The 14819-nt window shown below is 35.6% G+C and overlaps 1 protein-coding gene across 3 annotated transcripts in view; it reads right to left on the reverse strand.

Annotated features, from left to right (window-relative positions):
* The window catches only part of LOC126852741 (LIM/homeobox protein Lhx3), a 41925-nt gene that overhangs the window by 2273 nt on the left and 24833 nt on the right, over positions 1–14819 (reverse strand). For 2 of the 3 annotated variants that reach the window (XM_050597873.1, XM_050597872.1), the window contains 4 exons: positions 3249–3423; positions 2118–2320; positions 1525–1717; positions 7–170 (listed from right to left, as the gene is read on the reverse strand). In XM_050597873.1, the coding sequence (XP_050453830.1) occupies positions 7–170; positions 1525–1717; positions 2118–2320; positions 3249–3423 (735 nt within the window). Of the gene's footprint in view, positions 1–6; positions 171–1524; positions 1718–2117; positions 2321–3248; positions 3424–4579; positions 4833–14819 lie in introns of those variants that run through there. The other variant, XM_050597874.1, reaches the window with a different exon arrangement.

Below are 14819 nucleotides of genomic sequence, written 5' to 3' on the forward strand. Positions count from 1 at the left end.
ACTCACCATGATGACCAAAGGTGGAGTCCAAGTCTACCTTGAGCTCGTCTTTATCAAGGAGCTTATCATGTCTAGGCGAATGACCGCCAGCACCGCCCTTCATACTGCGGAAGTATTGAGACCATCTTGTTCTACCGGCATCTTTCTTCAGCCTCTTCTCTTTTGCCCTCCTACGGAAATTATAATGACGATAAGTATTATAATTACTAACCATCTCATCGTTGATCGTTTAAAAAATTTTGCTATGAACAATATACGATAAGTTTTGTGATATTTCGCAAAATCTCGATATTTTTATATTCTACAATTATATAATTATTTTAGTAATTAATTATTTAATATAATAATATTTTAGTATTAAAAAATTGTTAGTACATGACACAATGGATGCCAAAAAGCATGAAAATTTATAATTAAATCGGAAAATTTCTAATATAAAATATTTTTTTTTTTTCATCGCGCTTTAATATCACGCATACAATAAATGGTATCAAGCACCGATATAATTAGAGAAAAAAATTAATTCTGAAATGATAAACGGCTTTTACTCATTGTACTATGTTTATAAGTACTTCTTTATAAGTATCTCTAGCACCTCGTATAAGATCTATTCACCATTATCGCCTCGCTAAAAATGTGCTGAAAAAAATATATCTTATCTGTCTCAAAGTAGCAGACAGACGTCAATCTCGCGTTACGTTATGTATCGACTCGAATTCGCTAGAAAATTGCCCTACACGTGCGCATTTTATAAATTTACGTATGTGTTATATGATACATATATATATATTTATCTAGAGCCATTGATAGAGGCCTTATTTACTTATCCTTGACGTATATTTTCACGGTCGCTTTCTATTCCTATCTGATAATCGACGGAGGTCAGCGGTCTACAACTCTCTTTTTACAGATAAAATATTTTTTTTGCAACTTTACCTTATTTTGTCTAGAATATCACGTAGTGCCACTTGAGCGATAAGAGGGAAAAATGTATCCACGGTAACAGTGTGAATAGTTTGTGAATATCATAATGGTCGTGGAATATAATTTTAACGATATTTGTAGCATCAATTTTATTATTACAGTCTTTCTCTTTTTTTTTTTATTCTAAATTTATAATCTGGAAAATTAAAAGCGTGATATATTTCAATTTGTGTCAATTTGTTATAAGATATAATCGTTAATATTTTGAGAATTATTTAATACTTTATGTTAAAAGAGATGTAAATATACGAATTCGAATGTCTTTCGACATTTTTGAATCTTTGCTTTCGCGAATCGTATTAGAAGCTTCGAAAATCGTATTAGAAATCACGTTAATATAAAATCCTAGATTTAAATCGTCAGCATTAATTTCCCCTTCGTGAAATTGTTTTCTTTAATTCTATTCTTTCCAATTTTTATTTTATTTTTATTCTTTCCAATATTTATTTTATTTTACATGCTTCTAGTTTGATTAGACACAAATAAAATTTCCCAGAAAGAGCGGGAGAAACTTTGTAAGTGCTATCCAATTCTTCTTACCTGTTCTGAAACCAGACTTGAACGACGCGCATATCGAGGCCTGTGTCCTGAGACAGCTGTTCTCGCACGTGCCTCGCTGGTTTCGGACTGGTGTTGTATGCCAGCTTGAGAGTTTCGAGCTGTTTCGCCGTGATCGTTGTTCGTGGCCTTTTATTAGGTTGATCACCGTCTATGCTTCCCCCATCTGCCAGTTCTGGAATCCGATCGAGTTACGTATTGCGTCACGTATTACCTTTTATGCCACGCGATTTTTAATTAATCGATCAATAATTTAATAGCTATATTTATAAATTAAAAATATTCATCGTACTTTGTTATGCCTTTTATTATCATGAAATTTCCCTGAATCAAATTTTTATTATCGCAAATAATTTTTTACATTCCATTTTAAGTAAATAATTTTTAATTAGTTTCAAGTATTGCAAGATATATGAAATAATTTCTAAACAGCACAAATTTCTTAAAATTAAATCGGTAATAAAAACTGCTATAGGCTGTTGAAATAAAATAAAATTACATCTCAATAATAAAAGATTTAAATTCGCTAAGAAAAAAGAGTAACTTGAAAGGGTTACATAAAGATTATATCTCACCTTTCGCCTTGGCCTGCTCGTAATCGGGCTTGCAGACGAGTTTCCTATCCTCCATGAGATAAAACTCGTCCCCGGTGTCCAGTTGCCGGGAGCAAAGGGCGCACGAGAAACACGTCAGGTGGTAGACCAACTCCTGCGCCCTTCGGACCACCTGCGAAGGCGCCAAGCCTTGGCCGCAGCCCGCGCATTTCGTCCCGAAACGCCTGCCACACCAACAACATACAATATTTTCACATTACATTCACACATTAATGACAAAACTATATATAAGGTTGGTGTAGCTTTATCGCGATTCCTCAAATCGAATTAATCTGATAATCGCATGCGGACATAGCGCATAGCGATAGCGATTATATGTATTACACAATCATATTCTTGTTTAGTGTAATCTATGATAATCTTCAATCATGTACTTTATTTTAATATTAGGATGTAATTATGAAGAAAATAATCCTACAGTAATAATATTGAAAATAAAAGATTGACAAAAATATGAAAAGGAATCGATTTAATATCGGAAAAAAAAAGAAAAAAATTGCACCTCGTCTTATGAATGAGAAAAGGCACTTTTCCGATGAAGAATCGATATCAATGCTCGATATATGTATTTTAAAAAACAATAATTTCTTCTGCTTTGTCATATATACTTCGCTATTATCGATAAGGGGATAAGTAGAACAAATAATATCGCGCGAATAAAAGAGTCGAGGAAATATTTCTTTCTTTGATAATTTTATATCGAGGTCAAATTATTTTCTTTCGATGTACCTAATCAATAAATATGTTTAGAAGATGAATTAATGATACTAATGATAATAATGATACTAACGAATCGTGATAAACATTTTGGATGAATTACGATAAATAATATTTTTTTTAATGTATAAAGAATTTTTGTAAATACGCTAAAAATAATTACGTTAATTTTTACAGCGTAAAGAAAAATGATTAAAATAATTACTTGAGAAAAAAATAATTATCTGTTAATTAAATCTAATAATAATGAAATATTGCATAACGATAGAGCAATATCGATGTTACTTCGTGAAATTTTAATCCATAAGATTTAATACGCGATATTTGCATTTAAATTATGCAGTTAAATTTGTGGTAGCGATTATTGGTGCTTACTTGAAGAAGTCATCTTTGCAGAACACGTGGCCGTTTCTCGCGAAACATTTGTCCGTCAATCTGGCACCACAATCCCGACACGTGAGACATCTTGCGTGCCAACATCTCTCGAGGACCCTCAAAACGTATTTGTCCAAAATAACTTCCTGGCATCCACCGCATTTTGGAATCGTGGCTATAACAGATCGACAAAATACAGATCGAGACGATGAATAAATAAAATGTATAATATAAAGCATAACAAAAAAAACAGTGTAAAATATATATGTATATAGTAATGAAAATATCGAGTTAATAATTTCCGAGTTACAAATGATTAAAAAAAAGAAGGGCTTTTCGCAAACTCAAAATTTTATGGGGGAAGTTAAAAGATTATCAAGATTATTTTTCAATTAAAATCTCTGGTAAAAGAAATTTACTTTGTTTCTGGTAACAAAATTTTAATTTAAGGCTTGATGTCAAAAAATAGAAATGTGCAAAAAATGATGAGATCCCTCAATATTTTTTCTGAAAAACAAATCGTCTCCAAATGATTTCAGAAATCTGCCTGATTAGCAGACGTGCAGTGATCCTAGGACACCATGTATAATTTTTAATTTAGTTAAATATGTAATTAATGCAATTTAAAATAATATATATTTTGTCACACATGCATATGAGACACATATTATATTATATCGAAATCTTAACTGCAGTACATTATATAATATTTTTGTGATATCTGTAATAGTATCAGCATTAAAAAATGATAATTAAATCGGTGTTGTAGCGCAGAATTTTATTAATATAAAAATCATTAAATTCGTAAAATTAATGTAAATCGTTAATGTTCAGAGATTATTTCGCAAATTCTGGGCCTAAGAACTATATGATATTATCCGGTTATGTGCTTATTTCTGGTATTCAAAATATTCACGGTAATATGCACAGGTCTGAGCATTTGCGGTATAATATGTATATATATATATATATATATATATATATATATATATATATCTGTCTCAAGTATTTTCCAACTATCCATTAGTTTATCTACGTGGGAAAAGAGAAAGGCCAAGAAAGGCCGATGCTGTTAAATTTGACAGGTACCTCGATTTTTTCGGATACACACTCAGGTAGCGAGCATAACAACTGACATACCAAGTATCGCAATATATTCAAAAATCAAGTAGACAAAAATATTGCTATCACGACGTAATGCCCATCCTTTTCGCGTATCTCCAGCATCCGGGAAGTTGAATTAACATGAACGACTCGAAGAAGCGAATACAATTCGAGGAACGTCGAAAAGAGCTTTCTCGGAGCTACTTATCGCACTTGTCGGCACTTACGGTGAAGGATCGCCGGGATATGGAGCGGCAGATGATCTAGCTCAATGGCAGGCTGATCTAAGGGATACATGCCGCCGTGGGTTATCGTGGAACCGACACTATCGAGGCGATCCGCGCCGTTGCGTTGCTCCTGGCGAACGTTGCGTGACTCCGGGCTGCTCTGCGGCGTTAGAACGTCGTGCCGCTGCGATCGGTACATCCCTTCCAGAGGAAGAGCCTCGCACCCCAACAACTCCAGTCTTATCTTGGTCATAACTGCTGCCACTTGCTTCGCCCGCAGTCGCACTCCCTGCTATATATTATCTACCGCATTCCCGACGTCTCGGTGAACGAATCGCGCGCTACGAGACTGATATCGTGTTTTCTTTTTATCGAGAAGTCCGATATCTCCTTTTCGCTGTTAAATGTAAAGGCACTGTGTGAAACGAAACGATATCTTTGTACAAAAATTGGATTTATCTCCGAGATGCGCGCAGCGCAAGATGAAACTTCGAGCCTTCATTCGATCATCGAAGCAACTCCCGGAGTGTCTTCGATCTTGCATTAAATAAATGAAGACACATTTCGAGACCTTCAACTTTTAAAAAACTATTACAAGCTCCGTAGAGTCACCAATCCGCATCTATGGTGCAACTTCTCCTTCGGTCAGACACCTCGGCATCTATGAAACGCACAAAGCTCGCTCAAATAAGAGCTCTTCAGGTACATCATTTTTTGGATATAATTTTGGATAACGCCAAACATGCGCTCTGCGAGATTGTTAACCGGATACACGAAACGAATAAACTTTATCTTATCGGACCGATACTCCCTTGAATCGTGCCACGCTTGCGAGAAAGCGATCTCCGATATGACAAGTACGATGCAAGGGTACGCGCACGACTGTCTCGCTGGTGATGTTGCTCGTGCGCACGTGATGCTCATGGGTGTGGCGGCCGATCGGTGGGGCGAATACCTGGATTATTGGGTGCAGGGGCACCCACCGGATGCTGGCGTGGGTGCCGATTGGAGAGAAGCCCGACCGCCTCTAATATGGCGCACGCCATCCGATTCGGGTGCGCCGAAGTCATCCCCGTCAGGCGAAGGGATGATGGGCTGAGGGATCTTGTGGAGGGAACAGAGAGAGAGAGAGAGAGAGAGAGATGAGACCGACCATCGTCGTCGGTCGCTGACGGTGGAGGGCGATATTTAATCCTTTCGGACGCGAGACCGAAGATGCTGTCAGATGCCGTCGTTGGATGCCGATCTTTTTTAGTGCATGTACGTTTTTTTTTTATTCGCGCGTTGTTGAAAGTTAGATTGTATGTTTTCAAGGGGATGCTGATTTCTGGTAGCCAGCAGTTAAGTTGATACGCGAAAGATCGATACACGCTCGCTTTCCTGAACTGTTTATTTTTATTAAAGTAATATGAATATTAACGATATTGAAAAATGCGTTATTTTAGGTATTATTATTTATTATTAGATTTTTCATAAGCGTGATTTATTTTCATAAATAATATGATAAAATGCGCGAAATCTAATTTCGTCGTTTATTAAAAATTCTTCTGAAAGTGTATGACAAGAGACTGACTGTCGCGTTACATATTTTAATGTGGATGAATATACAAAGAATCGTATAATACGCGTTTATTGTAAACAAACAGATATGGATATAGTAAGGTGACTTTGGGAGCACAGGCTAGGGAAGGCCTCATTCTTTGTGTCAGTTATTATTGAAAACTCCTGAAAACACGTTGTGTCGCTTAATAATTCGACGCTGCTGGTCCATCGTAGATTACCAATGCATCGCGGCGGCTGTATTCATTGAAATGGTCGCGCAAAAGAATTCACGAATCATCCCTCGAGAGTTCCTTTGAGCTCGGGCTGCTGATTCTCTTCGATTCGGTAAGCAACGAGGAGCCGTAGCAATAAGTAAGGATAGCGGCTCCGGGGACCGAGTGTGAGGCTCGGAGTAAAGAGGAAGAAGGGAGAGAAAAGGAGGCGTGGAGGAGGGAAAGAGGGCGACAGGACACAAAAGGAATCCAGCGAAATTAAGAACGATCACGGGGATGAGGGACGCCATTTTATAATCTTGGGATCATTCGCGTATATATATATATATATACATCTCTCTTTCTCTCTTCGGCTCTTCATTTTATTTCTTCCTTTTTACTCTCCTCTTTAACGATCGCTCGCGCATTTTCGACCGTCCGGATCGATTGCGCGCGTATATAAATTATGAAAACCGCAGCTGTGAATACGAGAGAAATCCTTGTTTTCGATTTACTTCCCATCAATTAATCCTCGGACATATAATTCTTTAATTAATAGTTTGATAGATCAGCCACGTTGAAAAACAACCGGATTATGATAAAAAATAATTATGGCATATTTTATGATATTATTTATGAAAATAAATCATGCTTATGAAAAATCTAATAATAAATAATACGTAAAATTATATAACGTATTTTTTAATATTGTTAATATTCATATCGCTTTAAAATTATGTTGTAAAATAAATTCTCTTGTAAAATCTAAATTGTCATCATATAAAAAAAAATAAATTGTAGAAATAGATAGTGTGTGAATATTATTATTAATTCATTCTCGCATATGTATATTTCTCATATATATATATAAATGATTTTGTATAAAATATTTATGATATTAATTTATTTTTTATTTATTTTAACATATCTATATCGCAAATATTTTAATTTAATGTAGATATTATTATCTTGCTCTACTTAAAATTTATTATTAACTCTCTAAATCTATTCATTTAATAACTATATTCATATCACTATATTATATTTATTTTTTATAACGGTTTTTTGTTCGCATTTTATCCTTCTTTCCAGCGTGATAGATCAACTTTTCCCCAAAAATATTTGGCACGACCGTTTAATCGATCACATTTTCATGGGTTTCCCCGTGAAGCAGAGACGTACGTTTTATGCGCTCAGATACATCGACGGAAGTGGGCGCGCATAAAGATTTTGATCGATGTACGCGATATTTTTTTAACGCATCGCGACAATCGTTAAATTTTCCACCTGACCACGGAATAACAGATGGCACGGTGCTCTCTATGCACGTACAGTTGATGCCCATAAAATCTGTCATGCATACGTGTCGCCAAAAAGGGTGTATCGCCGAAAGTAAGCCACGCGATAAATGAATGTCAGAACTTTTATATCAACTGTACCGCACGCACATAAATACGCTAAATATGTGCAATTTTTCACGCGGGGCATAAAATGCATTTCGAAGAAGGATTGAACTGTGTATTGTATTTACCGGTGTATGTAAAATAAATTTTAAATTTTAATTGTGTAATTTTTAATAGAATATTTAAGTTTTAGGCTTGAGAAAAAAATTTTGAATGGTACATATAATTATCTTTTCTTTGTTAACAAAAACAAAAAAAAGATAGAAACTACTATGATAAGGCCATTTATGAATAGAGTGTGCAAAAGAGAAAATAAAAAAGAAAAAAACTTAAAATATATAAAATGCAATCAAATAAAAACTTTATAAAAATGAAATATTTTATAAAAAGAATCAAAAAGAACGTAAACCAAAAATAATTTAACGATCGATTGTGGTTCCGATATTATAAATTTAACAGACTTTCAATACGGTTTACGGTTTCGATACGATTAAAAAAACGATTATGGTTATTGAGTCCGGTTCGTTCCGGGTCCCCGGATTTTCTACACGTTATACATTAAAAAATATGTATAATTTTTTTCGTAATAATTTATTTAATAGCATATTATATTTTGTATAACTTTAACTACATGTTTTATAAAATGTATATAAAATTGAAGATTTCTCTCTCTACGCTCATAATTAAAATTCCTTGAATTTTTACATAAAAAATTTTATAAAATTTATTAAAAAAAATTTTGTACAAAATATTCCAAATAGCTTGTCATCCGAAGAAAGACTGCGAAAATTAATTTTATTGCCAACGATATCGTCGACCGTCGATTTTCTCGTGGCCGCAATTACTGTTCTCTCTCACGAATCGAACTCGAACTCTTGATTTCGACGACGACCCTCTTGCGAAATCGGTGACGGTACGAGAGGGTGTCTTTGCGATTGCGCGACCTCGTGACTTCCGTGGGCGTCCTTCTACTCGGGCTTCGATCACGCGAACCCACCCTTTGTCGGTTCCGTCGCACACACGTCGACACGCCTCCAGGAGTTGTCTGTCATCGTAAAAAGCGTCACCGCGGGGAGGCTGCAGGCGTGTAGCGTAAGCTCGTGGAAGGGTGGAAAGCTCGTCGAACCGCTTGTTTCGCGCATCTTAATTCACACGGCATTTATCGATGTAAAGTTTCTGGCATCGCGCCCTTACAGAAAAAATAAACTTATATTGAGCATCAGAGCGACCACGTAGTTTTTCTTTAATTCGATATAACAGCTGTACATATATATGTGTGCGGTAAATATATATATTTTATTTTGCTCTTCTGTTTTATTTAGACAATATTTTATTTTTTAATTTCTTATATTTATTAAATATATATTTATAAAATATATTTATTTATATAATTATATATATATATATATATATATATATATATATATTAATATATTTAAGTATTAATATATTATTAATATATTAATATTGATATATTAATTAATAATATATTAATATATATAATAATTTAATTAATTAATAATATATTAATATATTTATATATATATATATATATATATATATATATATATATATATATATATTTATATATTTATATATTTATTTATAAAATATATGCCTCAAAACTTTCTCTCTCTCTCTCTCTCTTTATAGGAAATATCAGCTGGAAGCAATTGTCACAGATCGGAACACATGATTAGAGAACGGAGAGGTGACCGCTATGAAATATAAAGACCCACATATACGAGGCACGTTTTTTAATTTAACTTGCTCCAAGCCGGATGAGGAGAGATTGGTAGGATGAGGTGGGAGAAGACCCGCGAAGGTAGTTCAACTTGGGGGAATACGACTGCATATAATCGAATTTACACCGGAGAGATCTCTTTCTCTATGGGCGTTTCCATTACGTTGGCGGGCGATAAATTACGCCACCCTTGCCGCGTAAATAGATTTGAATTTATGCCGCCCGTTCTGCCCCATTTACGCATATGGTTTTTTATTCCTCTTCCAACGGAAGAAGCGGCACGGGTATCGGCGATCCTTTTGACGAGTCGTCGGTTAATTCGCGTTGCTAAAATTTGCATGCCAATTTTTAAACGCATTTTATTTAAAAAGATATTTATTAGAAATGTGTAGATAAGATAATTAAATTAATTAAAATGTTATAAATATATAACATATTTCTCATATCTCACTCATGTCTCTTCTTATCAATAATATTATTATTATGTGTTTGTGTCTTTATTATTAATAGAAAACATGAGAAGGAAAATAATTTCAAACAATTTTTGAAATTTAGAAAAATTAATTTTTGAAATTTAAAAAGTTACAAAAATAATATAATATAAATAAAATAATAAATAGAATTATATTTTCTATTAATTTTTTTAGAGAAAAAAATGGGAAAAAGAAGAATAGATTAATTAAACAAATAATATTAATAGATTAATTAAACAAATGCGTATAATTATTCTATTAATCAATAAATTATATAATATAAAAATTGGCCTTCAATACATCATAATTTACAGCCCAAAAATAAGAATAGAAATTTCTAAAGATGGAAGAAATTTCTAAAGTTTATAGCGTGTTATAAAAATAAATGGCTTCTACTCTTTTAGAAATTGTTGTACATATTTGAGCAAGGGTACAAAAATGTTACAAAGGTATAAAAAGAATGCCTCAAGACAATAAGATGGTAAAAGACTTCATTTTATATATTTCAATGTACTTCTTTATGGCTAATATTTTATTCAAATTTCAAAAATTAATTTTTCTAAATTTCAAAAATTGTTTGAAATTATTTTCCTTCTCATGTTTTCTATTAATAATAAAGACACAAACACATAATAATAATATTATTGAAAGCTGGACGCGCGTTTCAACGATCCTATCTCAAAAATCTGGAAACGGGGTCCAATTCCGTACGTCAGACAAAGTTCTGCCTCCTCGGACCAAGTGCAGCCAATATATGCGAGTCGGTACCAGATGTGCCATTGTGCCGGCGTCGAGGAAGAGTGAATCGCCGTAGGTGTACGTTATTCGGGGCGCTCATATCCACACCGACGAAGGAGAGGAAAGCGGGAGCGGAATGAAAGAGACTCTCGGCGTGGGTGCGCCGACATGCTAGGACAATCGTGGGCGCCTCTCCCGGCTTTCTCCTGCCTCGAGCCGGATAGTTCGGTAGCGCCCGAACCCTGCGAAAAGCCCCTCGCAAAGCTGTACCTATTGTCATCCTCGAGCGAGAGATCTCTTCCTCTCTCTCTCTCTCTCTCTCTCTCTCTTTCTTTCCCTTTTCAACGTGCTCTGACGATTAAATAGGCTTAAGTGACATACGGATGCGCATTCGCTCGATGCACTTGCAGCGGGAGACCTTTCCGTCTCGCTCCACTCGGATTTACCTAAGCAGGTACGCGGCCGAACTCACGCAGGAGAAATTTATTATATCTGATCAAAGGGCTATAAAATTCATCCGGAGATGAGAACAGATACTTCGGTATTTTATTTAATCGGAATTAATTAAGTTAACATGCATTAATGAAAAAAAGATATTAATAATAATTCTAAAGGAATTTAATTAATGCAACTAGAATGGTATTATTAATATTAACGATTTTATGATTCAAAATATTAATTGATAATTCCAAAATTAAGCAGTCGTATCGATATCATTGTCTTGACGTTGATTAATTCGAGAGCAATCTGGCGTTTCGTGGCGACGCCAAAGTTTTGCGGCCGGGGTTTAGAAAACTCCGATTCATGAATACAGAATCCGCACGCCGAGTGCGCGTATATATCGAGGGTGATTCCGGCCGGCAATAAAACGAATCCGAGGTGCGCCTAACCAACGATATTAATAAATCCAATATCTTCCGACCGATAAAACGGCAACCGAGCCCCTCCTAGTTTCATAAACAGTTGGTCCGTTCATATGCGCGCGCGCGCGCGGAATCGTCAGAAATTGTGCAAACACGTATAAAATACGCACAATGTGTCCGCGGAGCCGCGTAATACGCATTGCGGCTCACGGAACTTCGATAAAAATCTATGAGATTTCCAATTGCCCTTCTACGACAGAAATAATCTTCGAGAAATTTTTTATTGTCTTTTATTTAATTTACGAGCACCGCGTATAATAATATTATATCAAATATATTAAATTTACATTATATATTAAATTTTTTTATCATTTTCTTCAATTAATTCTTGTACTAATTAAAATCACTCCGAAAAAGGTCATGATAATTCGCGAAAGATTCTTTTATGCAAATCACGACGCCATCGGCTGTCATAGTCGACATCGTGTTATCAGAGCAACGAGGCTTATGAAGATACGAATAGAACAAGTGCCGTATAGAGTAATCGAGGGTTTCCCCGCACGCATTATTTATGCGCACCGCCCATTGCGTGTCGTGAATATACACGCGCGCGCGTGCTTCGACTCGCGCATATGGGGACATTAGCTACCCCATTAAACATTTCATCCGCGTGCTCCTCTCGCAGGGAAAAAAAAGGCCGTACCTGGGCGATTCGCCGGCGAATCGATCACTTTCGCTGATATACGCAGAGGGGTCCGCGTGACGTTTGCAAATTACATTGAACCAAACTCGGGATTTATGCGAAAAAAAATTTCAACTTGCATAAGAATTTGCTAAATTTTATGAAAATTGTAAATTTAATAAAAACTAATATTATTAATAAATTATTATTATTAATAAATTAATAATTTAGTTTTTAAATTGGATGACTTAAGAAATTTAATATGCAAAACAGAGTTTATTTTAAGAATTTATTTTTAATATTTAAAAATAATTCTTTTCAGTTATCATCTGGCATTTTATTAGATAAAGTTTATATCATTTGTAAAAAAGAAAATTGTACGATAATTAATTATTTAGGTGCTTAAAGTAATCGACAGTCTCGTGTTTTATGCAAGTATTCCAATCTAATCTGAAAGGAAAAAGAAAATCGATCTCATATAATCGATGACGCTCCATTTCGATCGCGATAGATATTTTTACTGCTGTTCGCTTAGCCTACTTTCGCGAATCGTAACAACTCACGATCGCGCGGCGTAATAACGTGCATTAGTATAGAGATATCTACCACACGTGCACGCACGTTACGTGTACATCCGCGCCTCCGTATAACGCCATTCGGTATATGTACTGCGGGTTAGAACATTTAGCGAGTACATTAAGGAAATTGCGTGGACTCTTTGCACCGCACCCTGCTGCAGACTCGTGCCGTATTAAAGCACACACGAAGGAAGCATCGGGGCGACTGGAGGTGGCCTCTTCCGAAGCAGTGTTTCTCAAAGTCCTTGCGAGATAGAGCAACGCGAGATGAACAGAAGGATCTACACAATGTCATCATTTTTTCCCAAAAAAATAAATATACATATATATATAATTCTAGAGTTAACGGATAGCCTTTACGAACGTTTCATCCCTTAGATCATATTTTGAAAGTCAATTTTTTTTCTAAACATATCAAGGTACCAATAATTTCTGAGTCACACAAAGATGATGTAAATTGGAAATAAATTGAAAAAAAACTGCTCATCTTTTTTAACGAAAAATCCTTCTTGCTCTTACGATTTGAAAGCAGCTATTTTCGTCGTCGTCGATTCCATTTGAGAAACTCTGCCGTGGATGGCGAGGCAACCCGCGCTCGCACCCTTCGGCGCATCAGTATAAGTAAAGCGGCGCGGATAGAAAAAGAGGAGGCGCACGTTCTCTCGAATACCGTAGTATACCGAGTGATACGGAGCGCGCGTGAGGGCGAGATGAAGGGAGATAACGGGCACATTGGAGGGGCCCCATTGGAGAGAAGACAGAGGGCCGATGGGGCGAAGAGAGAAGAGAGTCGTGGAGAATCCGAGGGTGGAAACGGGCTGCTCCAGAGCACCAGCACCCCGGATGAGACAAGTAGGGTCAAGTGAACTAAAGCGAAACTACCGGGGACGCGGGTGTTAAGGGGACAATATACTGCTCTCGCACCAGACGGCGGGGAGGAGAGGAAGGGGGGAAGGAGAGAGTCATCCGGGGGTGAGTCGGAGATGGGTTTAATCTATTACCGACTCGGGCCAAGTGGCTTCTTGTTACACGCTCGTTTGGACGAGACGGAGTCTCCGAGAACCGATATGAACGGAAAACGCGAACGAGTGTGGACGATGCGACACTACGTTTTGAAGAATGTGTTAGTTTGCGTTATTACATTAAGAAACTTTTAATCTCGCAGAGCGAGATGGGCGCGATTAATTGATTTGAAAGGTAAAAAAAAAAAAACAATAGTATCTTTTAGCTTTTTCTTTTCTTCCCCGATCATGGTTTGATATATCTTTTTTTTTTTGTATTTATTCCTTGTAAAAATATATAGTTTCAGAATCAATCAAATTACTTATTAATACTTATTAATAGTTGAAATAATATATAAAAGAAAGAAGAATAATTTCTTATGTCGAGGAAGCTATTAATGTATTCTCAATCACTTATACTTTAATCAATGACGACAATTGTTTTCACGTTCCTTCACGGTATGCTGATTTAATTTTCGGAGCCGGAAAAAGGGGACAGATGTCTTTAATACTTCTAGTATTTCGCCTTTTGTCCTTCCCGATTGACGAATCATTCGCGCCGGGATTCGTAAGCGGAGCGCGACGTCGTCGCTTCTACGTGAACACGTTGTTTCCGGAAAAGGTCAACGCAGCCGGAAATCAAAAGGTCGCAAGGTGCTCGACGTAGCGGGACGTTATTAATTTATTTTTCTCGGCTCACCGAACGCACAGCTGCTTTTATGAGTTTGTTTTCACGAGTATAAAACAATTATACTTACAAGAGACATATATTCTTACTTCAAATTTAAAATTTTACTTATATAATATTCTCTTTAATGGAGTTTCTCGATATTTTATCAGAATTTTATGTATCTTTAGTACAACAAATTATTAAAATTTTTCCCGATTTTATAATTTCTTAATAATAAAATAAATTTCATATGCATCTATTAAAATAATCTATAAAAATCTAAGTATCATAGTTTTATATATAAGGATTATTTTTACGCTTTGCTTTATTTATC

Source organism: Cataglyphis hispanica, chromosome 11 (assembly GCF_021464435.1).
Source record: "Cataglyphis hispanica isolate Lineage 1 chromosome 11, ULB_Chis1_1.0, whole genome shotgun sequence".
NCBI classification, from domain to species: domain Eukaryota; kingdom Metazoa; phylum Arthropoda; class Insecta; order Hymenoptera; family Formicidae; genus Cataglyphis; species Cataglyphis hispanica.